Consider the following 12184-nt stretch of genomic DNA (forward strand, 5'->3'; position numbering starts at 1 on the left):
ATCTAAATCCGAGACTGAGAATGGTTTTCTTTTAGAAATAAGAAATCATAGTAGATAAATTAATAATCTTTCTAATTCTAATCCATGGGAAAATGGTTTCATGGTTGATCTCAATTCTCCTTGGTAAATCTGCAATACATTAAACTGTCTCAACAATAAAGCCAGATACAAGAAAGTAACAAATATAAAAGACCATACCCTATGATTGAACTACATTCTTCTTGTAGAAATGAATCCCATTTATATATTGTAGTTAAAAGTAGAAACTGTTTGTACAGAAATCAGTGTGTCTAACTTAAGAGGCTAATTTATGAGCTGTTAGCATACATTGAAACAAGATAAGGAAAGTAAAGAAAAAAGAATTTCAAATGTGACTTCTTTTGTGACAAATAACTCTAAACTAAATTGAATCGAAGGCCCTGGACAAAACCTAGTAAGAATTTGCAAGCTATACTTGGAAGAGAACTTAACTTCTATTAATCAAAATCTTTAAAAGTATCCTACCGTGTATGTCCCAAACAAGGGAAGAAGAAGAAGAATGAGCACACCAATGCTACAAACTTCATCATCATAGCTTCTGATTAGATTCAATAAGCAATGCATTCAACAAGATATGAACCGCAGCTTCATAAACTACTAAATCATAATGCATACCATCATCTGTACACTTGTTCCCACAATTCCAACTCAAGGATCCCATATCAAGAAGCTGAAATGGCCCCCCGAATTTCCTCAAAATGTTGCTCCTCTCAACCTCTCTCTCATACTCAACTCTCGCTAGATCAGTCATCTTCTCCTTCTTCTCCTGTGTGTTCAACATTGAGTTCACCAGAGTAGGCATGCCGAGCCAAAACAAGTGCGGCGATCGGACTGATACAGAGCCGGTTACTGGCCCGTCAGAGCCGAATTCCGGGGATATAGGCAATAGAGATGCCACGGAACTCCTCAAAACTCTTAACTCAACACCATATTCTGAAGCATTGTTGATATGCAACATGTGCCAAAGACCAGAACCCATAACCAAAAGATCAGGATACACATGATTCTCCTTAAACTCCATAACCAAATCGGTCAAATTTGTAGTATAAGGTGCCCAAATAAAATCCAATTTCATGCCCATTTCAGCAACCAGAACATGGTAATTGCTATGCCTCTTGAATAAAGATTCTCTAACAGATTCCATACGCTCAGAATCCAATACCAAACCAAGCAAAGCCATTGTAAAGAATCTAGCTTGGGAATCACCAGCAACCATGACCCAAGAACCATTAAGCAAATCAGAGACATGGTGCCTTTTCAGCCTCTGAAACTCACAGGATTCAACAGCACTCGATCTCCTCCAAGACCAAGACTTGTTGTAGTTCACAGAGTTCTTGTGAACCAAAGGGTCAAAGTCCATGCTTGGCTTGACCTCCCAATCAATCTCGTGCAAGAATGAAACACAAGAACCACGGTCATTATCATCCACAAGAACAACACCATCACCAGAAGAAGAAGAAGAAACTGAAGTAACAAAATCAGAAACCGAAGGGAAATAAGGGGTTAAGTGAACCCCAACTGCTAGAGTGATGAAGAGTGCGCCACTGAAGAAAAGAACCTTGTTGCGGCTAAGGTGCCAACCAGCCATACCCATAGGAACAAAGAGCACAACACACGCTGCTAACAACCCCAACTGCACTGCACCTAACATTTCCCCTTCTTTCTTCTTCTTTGGATCACTCTGAAAATTCACATCTATGTATGTTTTCGCTGCATCGGAAGAACCATTGGTTGCAAAAGAGGAAAAAAAAGATTGTTCTTGGTTCTTACAGAGAAGTGAGTTGCCAATTTTTTTTTTTTTTTGCAACCCGTGTGGAAATTCGGAGATCTGAAGGGGAAAAAACGAAACTTTTTCTGCAATCAGAGAAAGGGATAAGGGAGAAAGTTGGTGGGGTGATTTAATAGCTTGTGAACGAAGGTTGATGCAATTTTTAAAAAAAAAAAAAAACGATTTTTTCCCCTTTTCTTTTGGATGGTGGTGATGGGAACGTGATAACAGCAACAGAGGGATTCAATTCAATTCGATTCAATTGGACTCAAATAGGTAATAGGGAAAGAAAAAAAATGTGGGAACGGATTGATGGAAATGGGATTTGTTTAAGAATCTTACAGGAAGCAGCATCAGATTTGAAGAGCCGGTGCCAATGATTAAGAAGAGTATTGTTATTGTTGTTGTTGTGTGTCATGTTCCGCATCTGCTTTGGCTTTTAGTCTCAACATATGTTGTGGAATTTTCTGATATTTTTTTCACAGGCTGTGTTCCAGTGTTTGGTGCCTTCCCGGTTACCACCGCCACTACCAATAATCTTTCATTCCCTACAATCTAAATTCATTTATGTAAGCATGATACTTAAAATTTAAAAAGGTTAGTAGATTCTAAATTGTTTAACATGTTATAGTGGATTCTGGAATGAATATGCTCTAACAGCGAGTGATTATACAAGGTTTTTTTTTTTTTTTTTAATTTTTAACTAAAGATAGGGAGACTCGAACCTGCGCCGTTTTAAGTGAATATAAGGAGATTATACCATTTAAGATATAATTCATTGGCAAAGAATTTAGAGTGTGATATCTTATCATATACTCTTTAAGGTAGCGTTTGTTTGCAGAGACTCAGTATTATATTTGTTGAGCTACAGACTGGTACTTAGATTTCTGTCTCTGTCTTCAAAATTTCAGTATTTCAGTACCTCCAAAAAGTAGGGACACTGGAGACAGAAAAATTTAAAGACGGAGACAAAAATTTTAATTATAATTTGTACCTAAATTGCCCCATTCTAATTTTATAATTTCAAAATTACCCTTAATGTAAATCAGGGCTTCTTGATCAACCCTCGTGATTCATCTTCTCATTCTTCTTCGGAACAGCCACTGCAGCCGCTCAAGCATTCTTCTTCAAGAACAGCCACCGCGTCACCGCTGGCTTCGCCACCGCCAGCTAAGTGATTTGCCGCTTGAGAGTTAATCTTCGTAGCCCCCATCTTCTCATCTCCTCTTTTTCTCATTCACAGGAAAATCGAAGAACGAAGCTGCCGCCTCTCTCCGATTGATGTCCACCTCAACCATCAACTCCTCGTCCGAACTGCTCTGACCCAGGTTAGTTTTATACAAATGTTGTTTAATTTACTGATTCCTTTCATCTTTTCCGTCGTGCCTTAATCTTTGGATTTGTTCGTGACCTAGCATTGGGACTTTTCTCTTCTTGTGATAATCAATTTGATATGTGGATTTAACCATTATTTTTGTAATGCTTAAATCAAATTTGTTTGTATTTGAAAGGTGTATTTGTACTCAGAACCTCTTTGCTTAGTTTGTAATTATTTTTGTTAATGGTCTGAAGTAGTAGCATTGAAGTTGAAGAAATTCTTTGCCTGATGTGAATTTGTTCGTGACCTAACTAACCCATTTATTTCAGCTTTATAATTAATGAGTTTATGATGTTTACTTCCTTTTAAGTGCCACTAATTGAATCATTACTCAATTCATTAGCTTAACTACATCTATTTGTTGATTTCATTCTGGATTATACTTTTTTTTTCCAATTTTTTCATGTCTGCGACTACTATTGTTCCATGTCTGCACAGAGCTCTCATTAGCCTAACTCAATTGGATATAATATTTATTTATTTAATGCACCATGTCTTTAATTAGAATGAAATTAATTAGCCAATTAGAACCCATTTTAATAAGTTTCCAGGTCTATGTTTGGTTTCTTATAATAGTTATGGATTAGTGCAGCTTCATACCTCAATAGGTGCAGTTTCTATATAAAACCAAACTCAATTACCCAACCATTAGCCCCTCTATTGATGACTAGCACAAAAGTAGGAGTGATATTTTCGTTGTCCATAAATATAAAACTTATTTAACATACACAAATAACATTTGGTTTATATATTAGAACTATTGCTAGGTAGGCTACAATTCTTAACATATCTAGTTGAGTGGAAGAATGTTTGTTCTCTAAACTGGTAAATGAAATTGTTGAATGTACCTGAAATCATATAAATATGCTTGATATAGCTTAGGTGATAATGACAGCATAGTTATTTGTGTCAAGTGTGAACTACTTCACATTTTAATTATCAAATCTTCTTTTTTTCCTTTTGGAAGAGTTTGATGTGCTTAAAGTACCTAAAAAAGTAACTTTCAGTATATGAAATGAGAGAGAAAAATTGATATTATCATTTTTATTATGTTTCTATTGTATTTCCTATTTAGAGAAGTAAATAGAGTTACATGTCTTTTGATTCCAGTTTCTTATTCTTGTTTTTGGTTTTAAGAAGATATAGCAGATTTTGCATGAAGAAGTGTCAGATTTATTTGAATATTTATGCGTTTTTTTAATGTAATGACTTTGCTAGGAAGAAATGGAGCGGTCGAAAATTATTAAGCGTTGCGTGTGTTTTTATGAAGAGATGAGATCCAAGCATGAAGATTTGATATTGTTCTTTGTGCTTACGTTATTTGTTTACTTTAGGGATAGAAGTAGTGGCCAACTGTCGTTAGGCGGAAGAATGAATAGTAGAATTAGACGTGAGGCTTTAGAGCGTATTGTTGGTGAGGGTGATAGGAATTATATCTGGAAGTTGAGAATGAACACAAATTCCTTTGCTAATTTGTGTGAGTTGCTCGAAGTTCAAGGAGGACTTAAAGAGGATGGTCATGTAAGCTTGCCGGAGCAGGTTGCAACTTTCTTAATTATCTTAGCGCATCACAAAAAAAATCGTAGTCTGTAGGTTAGATTTTGTAGGTCCGGAGAAACAGTTAGTAAGTATTTCAATAAAGTTTTAAAGGCCGTTATACGTATTCAAAGCATTTTGTTTGCCAAGGCTACATCAGTTGAAGAGGATTGTCTTGACCCCACATGGAGAAGGTTTAAGGTAGAGCTTATTCAATGTTGTGTATGATTTTTTTTTACTTGAAGAATTCTATATCTGAGTATCATAACTTTCTATGGATGATAGGGTTGCTTGGGAGCATTAGATGGCACTTATATAGAGGTGACAGTCTCTGAGTCTGAAAAGGCAAGATATCGAACAAGAAAGGGTAAAATATGCACCAATGTCTTAGAAGTGTGTAACCGGGAGATGGGTTTTGTTTATGTACTCAGTGGATGGGAGGGATCGTCACCTGATTCACGGATACTTCGAGATGCAATAACTCGTCGTAATAGTCTTAAGATACCCCACGGTAATTATGTCATCTTTGGATTTAAGCCTATACATATAGCTGGAGTTCACGATAGTTAGGCTTACGTTGTTTGCATTACTTGTCTATAGGTAATTACTATTTAGTTGATGCTGGTTACACAAATGGCCTGGGTTTCTAGCACCGTATAGAGGCACTCGATATCATATTAGAGAGTGGGCCCAAGGAGTACGTGCACCTCGCAATTACCAAGAATATTTTAATAGGGTTCATTCTTCTGCTAGGAATATTATTGAGCGATGCTTTGGTTTGCTGAAGAAGAGGTGGTCAATCTTAAGAAGCCCTAGCTTTTACCCTCTAAAGACACAAACTCAAATAATTATTGCTTATTGTTTGCTACAAAATTTTATTCGAAAGAGTATGGATATAGATCCAAAGGAGCAAGGTAGCATATTGGATGAATTTATGCCTGATGGAGATGAAGCATAGGACGGAATGATTGATGTGGTTGAAAACACGAACGAGTGGACACACTGACGTGACAACATAGCAACTGAAATGTATGAAGAGTGACGAACAAGTCGTATGGAGTAGAAATAGCTTAATTTGTGTTTGAGCAGAATAATGAACATTGTAATCGATTAAGTAGTGAACATTGTAATATCACCATTTTAATTTGTAAGACTTGTTGTAAAGGGAAACATTGTAACAGCAACCTTTTATTTATAATAGCAACTAGTTGTTTGTGGTTTAGGGTGAAATATTTGTATTTGCCTATGCCATGACTTGTGGGTTTTGGTTTATTTGTGGTTATTTGTGTTAATTTATGTTAATTTTGTTAATTTATTTTTTGTTAATTTATGTTAATTTCATTAATTTATTTTAATTTTGTTAATTTGTGTTAATTTATTTTAATTTTGCACAAGGTTAATTATCTTAATTTTGGTAGGTAAAAATGGACAACAAACGCATGTGGACTGATGAAGAGACTAATGCTTTTGTTGACTTCATGGAGGAGTTTGTGGTAGATGGTCAGAGGGCTGATTGTGGTCAATTCAAACCCGGAACATTTGAGAAACTAGCTCTGAAGATGTTGGAGGCCTTTTCCGGGTGTACCCTAACTGCGAAACACTACAAGAATAAGCATAAGCGGTTGAAGGAGAAGTATCAGTACGCTGCTGACATGCTTGGATGCAGTGAATTTGGCTGGAATCATGAAAAATAATGTGTCGAGATTGACAACAAAGATGTCCTTGATGCATGGTTGAAAGTGAGTGTGATTCATATTTTTTAGTTTTTATTAAAGCATATAAGCATTTGGTACCCTTTTAATTACAATGACAAGAAATGGTGATGTTTATAAGAAGAGGATTGGGATAAATAGCTAGCAGAAATTGAGTTGTTTATTCATGTTAATTTTGAAAGTTCTTTTGTTCTATTTCCCTTTCATGCTGTTGTTGCTGTGTGGGAATGGTGAGAGAGATTGATTAATCTAGCTAGTTGGACCTGTGTCATTATTAAATTATTTGGAACTTGATTAATATAACTAATTTGTAACTATAGCTGTGTTATTATTAAAAATAAGAAATAATTGGTGAAAGTATAAGTGGTCAAAAAATGAAATTGGTCAAATTTGTATGTGTATTTGTTTTGGTAACATTGGAATATTTTGCCTAGAGATGTTTGTTAAATTCGGTTTATAATTTCATAGGCATATCCAACTAAGTTCTATAGTCCTGGCAAGCCTTTTCCTCTGTTTCACCAGCTGGAGGGTATATTTGGTAGGGATAGAGCCACGGGAGTAGGTGCAGTTAGTGGCTTTGATGCGGAGAAACAGATTAATGAAGAGACCGAAGACACTACAATTGGATTTGATGACTCTGAGATGTCTCCACAACCAGACATCAACAGAGGGCCAGCAGTGCAAGAACAAGCCTCACATTCTGAAGCTAGCGCGAGTGGAGGAAGCACAAAGCGATATGAGAGGAAGAGAAAGCAAGATGATCTTTTAGAAAGGATGGCTAACCATATCCAGCAATCTTCTGCTGACCAAAGAAAGAATGCCCAACTACTTGCTGATGTCATTGTTTGTGTGAACGAGAAGTTTAAGGTCGGTGAGAAGCTTACACAGCTTGGGTTCGATGATGAAGAGGTGGTGAAGGCAGTTCTGAAGTTTGCTGAGAGTCCGAATGTGTATGCACACTTCTGGGGCTTGTCAGATTCACAGAAAATTGTCCTTCTGCGTTCCATTATCTGAAGTTGACTGTTGATCAATGACGAACGGACTTTTGTGTGGTCTAAAATTTTATAAAAATAATCACGTTGTAGGTATAGTTTCTAAACCAACTAAAATCCTTTTGTACAAAAGTTTTGGTTGTCACAAGTAACAAACCCCTAATAAAATTGATAACCGAAGTATTGAAACCTCGGGTCGTCTCTCAAGGAATTGCAGGGAAGTATGATTTATTATTGGTTATGAAATTGTATCTTTTTGGGGTTTTTGAAATAGGGAACAAGGAAATAAATTGGCAAGGAAGTAAATTAATAACTAGAAAAACTCTTGGCAATGTATGAGAACTGAAAATCCCATCCTACTTATCCTTATCAGGTGTGATGAAAATTGGCTTTTACTCCCACTTAGTTAACCCTTACTAAATAAAGGAAAGTCAAGTGGACTAATTAATTTGATTCCTCAAGTCCTAGTCAACTCCTATGGAAATACTAGCTTTAGAGGGATCCAAATCAATTAGCAAATTCTAATTTTTGATTAACAACTGAGTTTAACAACTCAAGTGTTACCAATTACTCAACCAAAGCCAAAAGAAAAAAATCTACTCGAATAAAAATGTCTTGAAAATAATAAAAGGGAACATGGTAATTAAAATTCAATTGGAAATAATTAAACAGATAATAGATTTAAATGGAAAAGTACTCTTTGAATTAATAATTTAAATGAACATTGAACCTGGAATTGAGAAGAAGAAATCCTAAAATTAAGAGAAATTATAAATCCTAAATCCTAAGAGAGAGGAGAGAGCCTCTCTCTCTAGAAAACTACATCTAAAACCTAAGATTGTGAGTTATGAATGTTGTATTAATAAATTGATTGATTCCCCCACTTTATAGCCTCTAATATGTGTTTTCTGGGCCGAAAAATGGGTCAAAAAATAGCCCAGAAATCGCCCTCAACAATTTCTGATACGTCCAGCACGCGACAAAGTCACGCGTGAGCGTCGTCCACACGTGAGTGTGGATTGGATTTTTGCCAGGTCACATGTGCGCGTGATTCACGCGTGCGCATCGCTTATCTTTGGGGAAGATATGGTAAATTATATATCATTGCGAAGCCCCGGATGTTAGCTTTCCAACGTAACTAGAACCGCCTCATTTGGACCTCTGTAGCTCAAGTTATGGTCGATTTAGTACCGGAGGTCAGGCTGGACAGCTTTAGCAGTTCCTTCAGTTTCTTGTATTCCTTCCACTTTTGCATGCTTCCTTTCCATCCTCTAAACCATTCCTGCCTTATAAACCCTGAAATCACTTAACACACATATCACGGCATCGAATGGTAAAGGGGAATTAATTTTTGGTAATTTGGGAAGCAAGTTTCCAATTATAGAACAAAATTAGGAAAGAAAATATAAAACCATGCAATTTATATGAATAAGTGAGTAAAGAATTGATAAAAACCACTCAATTAAACACAAGATAAACCATAAAATAGTGGTTTATCAATCGACACTTGTTATATGGATTTGGCTTAGGGTATTAAGTTTTTCACTATAGGGATAGCTTATTTTGTGAGATGGTTATATTTTACATGGTTTAACGTACAAACTTATATTTGGTATACATTTGGCTGTATATTTTGGTATTGCCTTTATCTTGGTCTGTATTGAATATGTTTTGTTGGCTTAGTACAATATTTTTAGTAGTGTGGTATTGCCTTTATTTTGGTCTGAATTGAGTAGGTTTTGTTGGTTTAGTACAATATTTTTGGTATCCTAACTCCCATGGTCTGTATTTTTGGTGTCATAACTCCCATGGCCATCTAACTAACTTCTCAGAAATGATTTAACTAAACTAGATTAACTATTTCAGCTATCACAACTAACAACTTTCTTCAGCAATAAAATGCATCATACATGCGAATTTGACTAAAAATAAGTGTATACACATACTGAAACATGTACTCATTTTATATTTAAAAAAATTTATACAATTTGTCGCTTGCCTATTTCAATTCAAAGGTCACACTACAACTTAAATTGCTGAGTTATCACATCTTTACATTCGAACATCTTACAATTATAATAGTTGTACATTAATTACATGGAAAAACATTTGAAAAGGGTGACTTGATCTAGTAACTCCATTCAATCTGATTTGATACAAAGGTGAGTCCATCAGTACCCTCGTCTTCAGTAACAGAGTATCAAACATGGATGCCACCAATTTTTCCCTCTTCAAGGAACAATATGGATGTTCAAAGATAATACACATATATGTGATGACAAGTCATCTTAGGCTAGTTTCACAAGCCTTTTTTAGTCATTTTTACTTAGTTTTCATGCATTTTTAGGGCAATAAGTAAGGGTTTGAATGAGAATTTCATGATTGTCTTGATTCAATCAAACATTGTTAATTTTATGCATTATCATGAGATTTATTCAAGATTTATTTGATTATTATGAATGATGCAAAATTTTATGATTTTAGCAAGGCTTTGATTGCATGTTTGATTGATGACAGATAAAAAGATGCAAGGAAAAAACAGAGAAAGAAGCAGGGCAGAGGAACGCTACGTTCGTTTGAAGAGCGCTACGTTCTCTAGCGACGCACACGCGTAGAATAAGGATTTTGGAAGATCCACGCGTACGCGTGCATGACGCGTACGCGTGGGTGTGATTAACGTTCATTACAAAAGAGCGCTACGTTCTCCACCAATGAGCGCCTGCGACACTTTCAAAATTTGGATTGAAAATTTGCTACCGACACGTACGCGTGCCTGACGCGTACGCGTGGGAGTGGTGTTTGAGAAGAATCACGTGAACGTGTGAACCAGGCAGAAGCGTGGAAGTGGCAATTTTGAAGGCCACGCGTACGCGTAGGTGATGCGTACGCGTGGGGAGCGTTCTTGGCAAGAACACTACGTTCTCAAAGTGAACGCTACCAGGGGATGCGTGGGCGTGCATCACGCGTATGCGTGACATGGGCTACAGAGAGAAACGACGTGTACGCGTAAGTGATGCGTACGCGTTGATAGTGCAAAAATGAAGAACGACGTGCACGCGTGGAAGACGCGTACGCGTGGGTGCCTGAGCGCTACTCTCTCTTTGAGAACGCTACGTTCTCCTGAAGCTTAATTGAAGCACCAATACAGACTTTTTCTGACCCACTTCAACAAAGGACAAAAAGCCCACTCCAAGTACTTGATGACTGAATTGGAAAGTGTATAAATAGAGGAGAATTTGATTCATTAAGGAGGCTGGCTGGCAGATCTGGAAGGCCAGTAAGGCAGAGACCCCAATTGGGGAATTCTGCACAAATTTTCTTTGTATTTCCTTTTCTACACTTTCCTACAATTCTTCTGTCTTCTGTTTTGATTTGAGCAATGATAAACTAAACCCCAGATTCATTAGGGGGAGGAGCTCTATTGTAATCATTATGAATCAATGAAATTCTTCTTTTTCTCAATCCGTTTGGGTAGCTATATGATATCTTCTGTTTTGATTGTGAATCATTCACTTCGGAAGGGGGTTTAATTCAATTGAATGTGGGTGTGAGCCTCAGAAGGGGAATCACCTACATTAGAATTGAAGCTCTATCCTTCACAATTCTCTTGATCAACACTATTCAGGAGGACTTGAGATCTTGAGAATTTGTGTGGCTTATGGATAAGAGAATGTTCTCTAACTCTTCTCATGACAATTAAATCAAGGAATTGGCAAGATTGATTGTGATTAGAGAGATTGGATTGCCATGGAATTGGGATCCAATCAATTTCAATCCGCCATAGATCTACTCATATGATTGAGAAAGGAGTTGAGACTCAATTGGTTCATGATGGATTATGATATCTCCAATCCCTGATGAATTGTTTTCTTTGATTTTCTACATTTTAGATCTCTCTGATTTCACTTCAATTTGAATTGTTCATTTCTATTTTGAGTTCCAGCACCCAATTTCCTTTATAATTCATGCAATTTAAGTTTCTTTGCCATTTAAGTTTCTGTACTTCTACTTTCCTGCACTTTAAGATTCAGCTATTTACATTCCTTGCAATTTAAGATTCAGTCCTTTTAATTTCTTGCACTCTACGTTTCAGTTATTTAAGCTTCCTGCCATTTACTTTCCAAGCTCTTTACATTCTGTACTTTACTTTTCCAGCAATTTGCATTCTGTTAGTCACTTTTCAATCAAATTATCAACTGTCAGCTTAACTAAATTTATCACCCAACTAAAGTTTCTTGATCTATCAATCCTTGTGGGATCGACCTCACTCTCGTGAGTTTTACTACTTGATGCGACCCGGTATACTTGCCGGTTAGTTTGTGTGGAATCGATTTTTCCTCATCAAGTTTTTGACGCCGTTGCCGGGGATTGATTTAGATTGACAATGATTAATTAGGTGATAATCTAGATTAAGTATTTTTCTTTGTTTTTGTTAAGCCTACTAACTACTTGTGATTTTGTTTCTACTAACCGTAATTTCACTCTAGCAATAGAGTGCTTTGTTTTTATTTCTGGTTTGTTTGTGTTGTATGCCAAGAGAGAGAAGAGGTGAATCCACCTCTTTTGATTTCGAACCAGAGAGAACCTTCTTGAGGCTAAGAAGAGAAGCAAGAGGGAAGGGGATGATTGGAGAAGAAGAATCAGAAGAGGGAGACCAAGAGATGGAGGGTAATCTCCCTAATCCACTAGAGGAGGTAGCCAACAACAATGGCCCACCTCCAAGGAGAGTTCTAGCCTCTTACACCTTCCTCAACCCAAG

At 36.6% G+C, this 12184-nt stretch overlaps 2 protein-coding genes across 3 annotated transcripts; one reads left to right on the plus strand and one right to left on the minus strand.

Annotated features, from left to right (window-relative positions):
• Window positions 1-221: 221 nt before the first annotated feature.
• On the minus strand, window positions 222-2402 carry LOC107609796 (Pmr5/Cas1p GDSL/SGNH-like acyl-esterase family protein). The gene has a single exon (XM_016311824.3). The coding sequence runs from the start codon at window positions 1688-1690 to the stop codon at window positions 569-571; it is 1122 nt and encodes a 373-aa protein (XP_016167310.1). The 5' UTR covers window positions 1691-2402; the 3' UTR covers window positions 222-568.
• On the plus strand, window positions 2192-6527 carry LOC148550465 (uncharacterized). 2 transcript variants are annotated; one of them, XM_088495151.1, is made up of 4 exons: window positions 2192-2376; window positions 2857-2981; window positions 3051-3135; window positions 6140-6527. In XM_088495151.1, the coding sequence occupies exons 1-4, from the start codon at window positions 2260-2262 to the stop codon at window positions 6413-6415; spliced, it is 603 nt and encodes a 200-aa protein (XP_088351277.1). In that variant the 5' UTR covers window positions 2192-2259; the 3' UTR covers window positions 6416-6527. The 2 variants fall into 2 exon arrangements, 1 of the variants encoding a protein (XP_088351277.1); XR_015892449.1 differs by lacking the exons at window positions 2192-2376; window positions 6140-6527 and adding an exon at window positions 4404-4474 and having other exon boundaries at window positions 2867-3135.
• Window positions 6528-12184: the final 5657 nt, after the last annotated feature.

Source organism: Arachis ipaensis, chromosome B7 (assembly GCF_059453495.1).
Source record: "Arachis ipaensis isolate K30076 ecotype BB chromosome B7, ASM5945349v1, whole genome shotgun sequence".
NCBI lineage: Eukaryota > Viridiplantae > Streptophyta > Magnoliopsida > Fabales > Fabaceae > Arachis > Arachis ipaensis.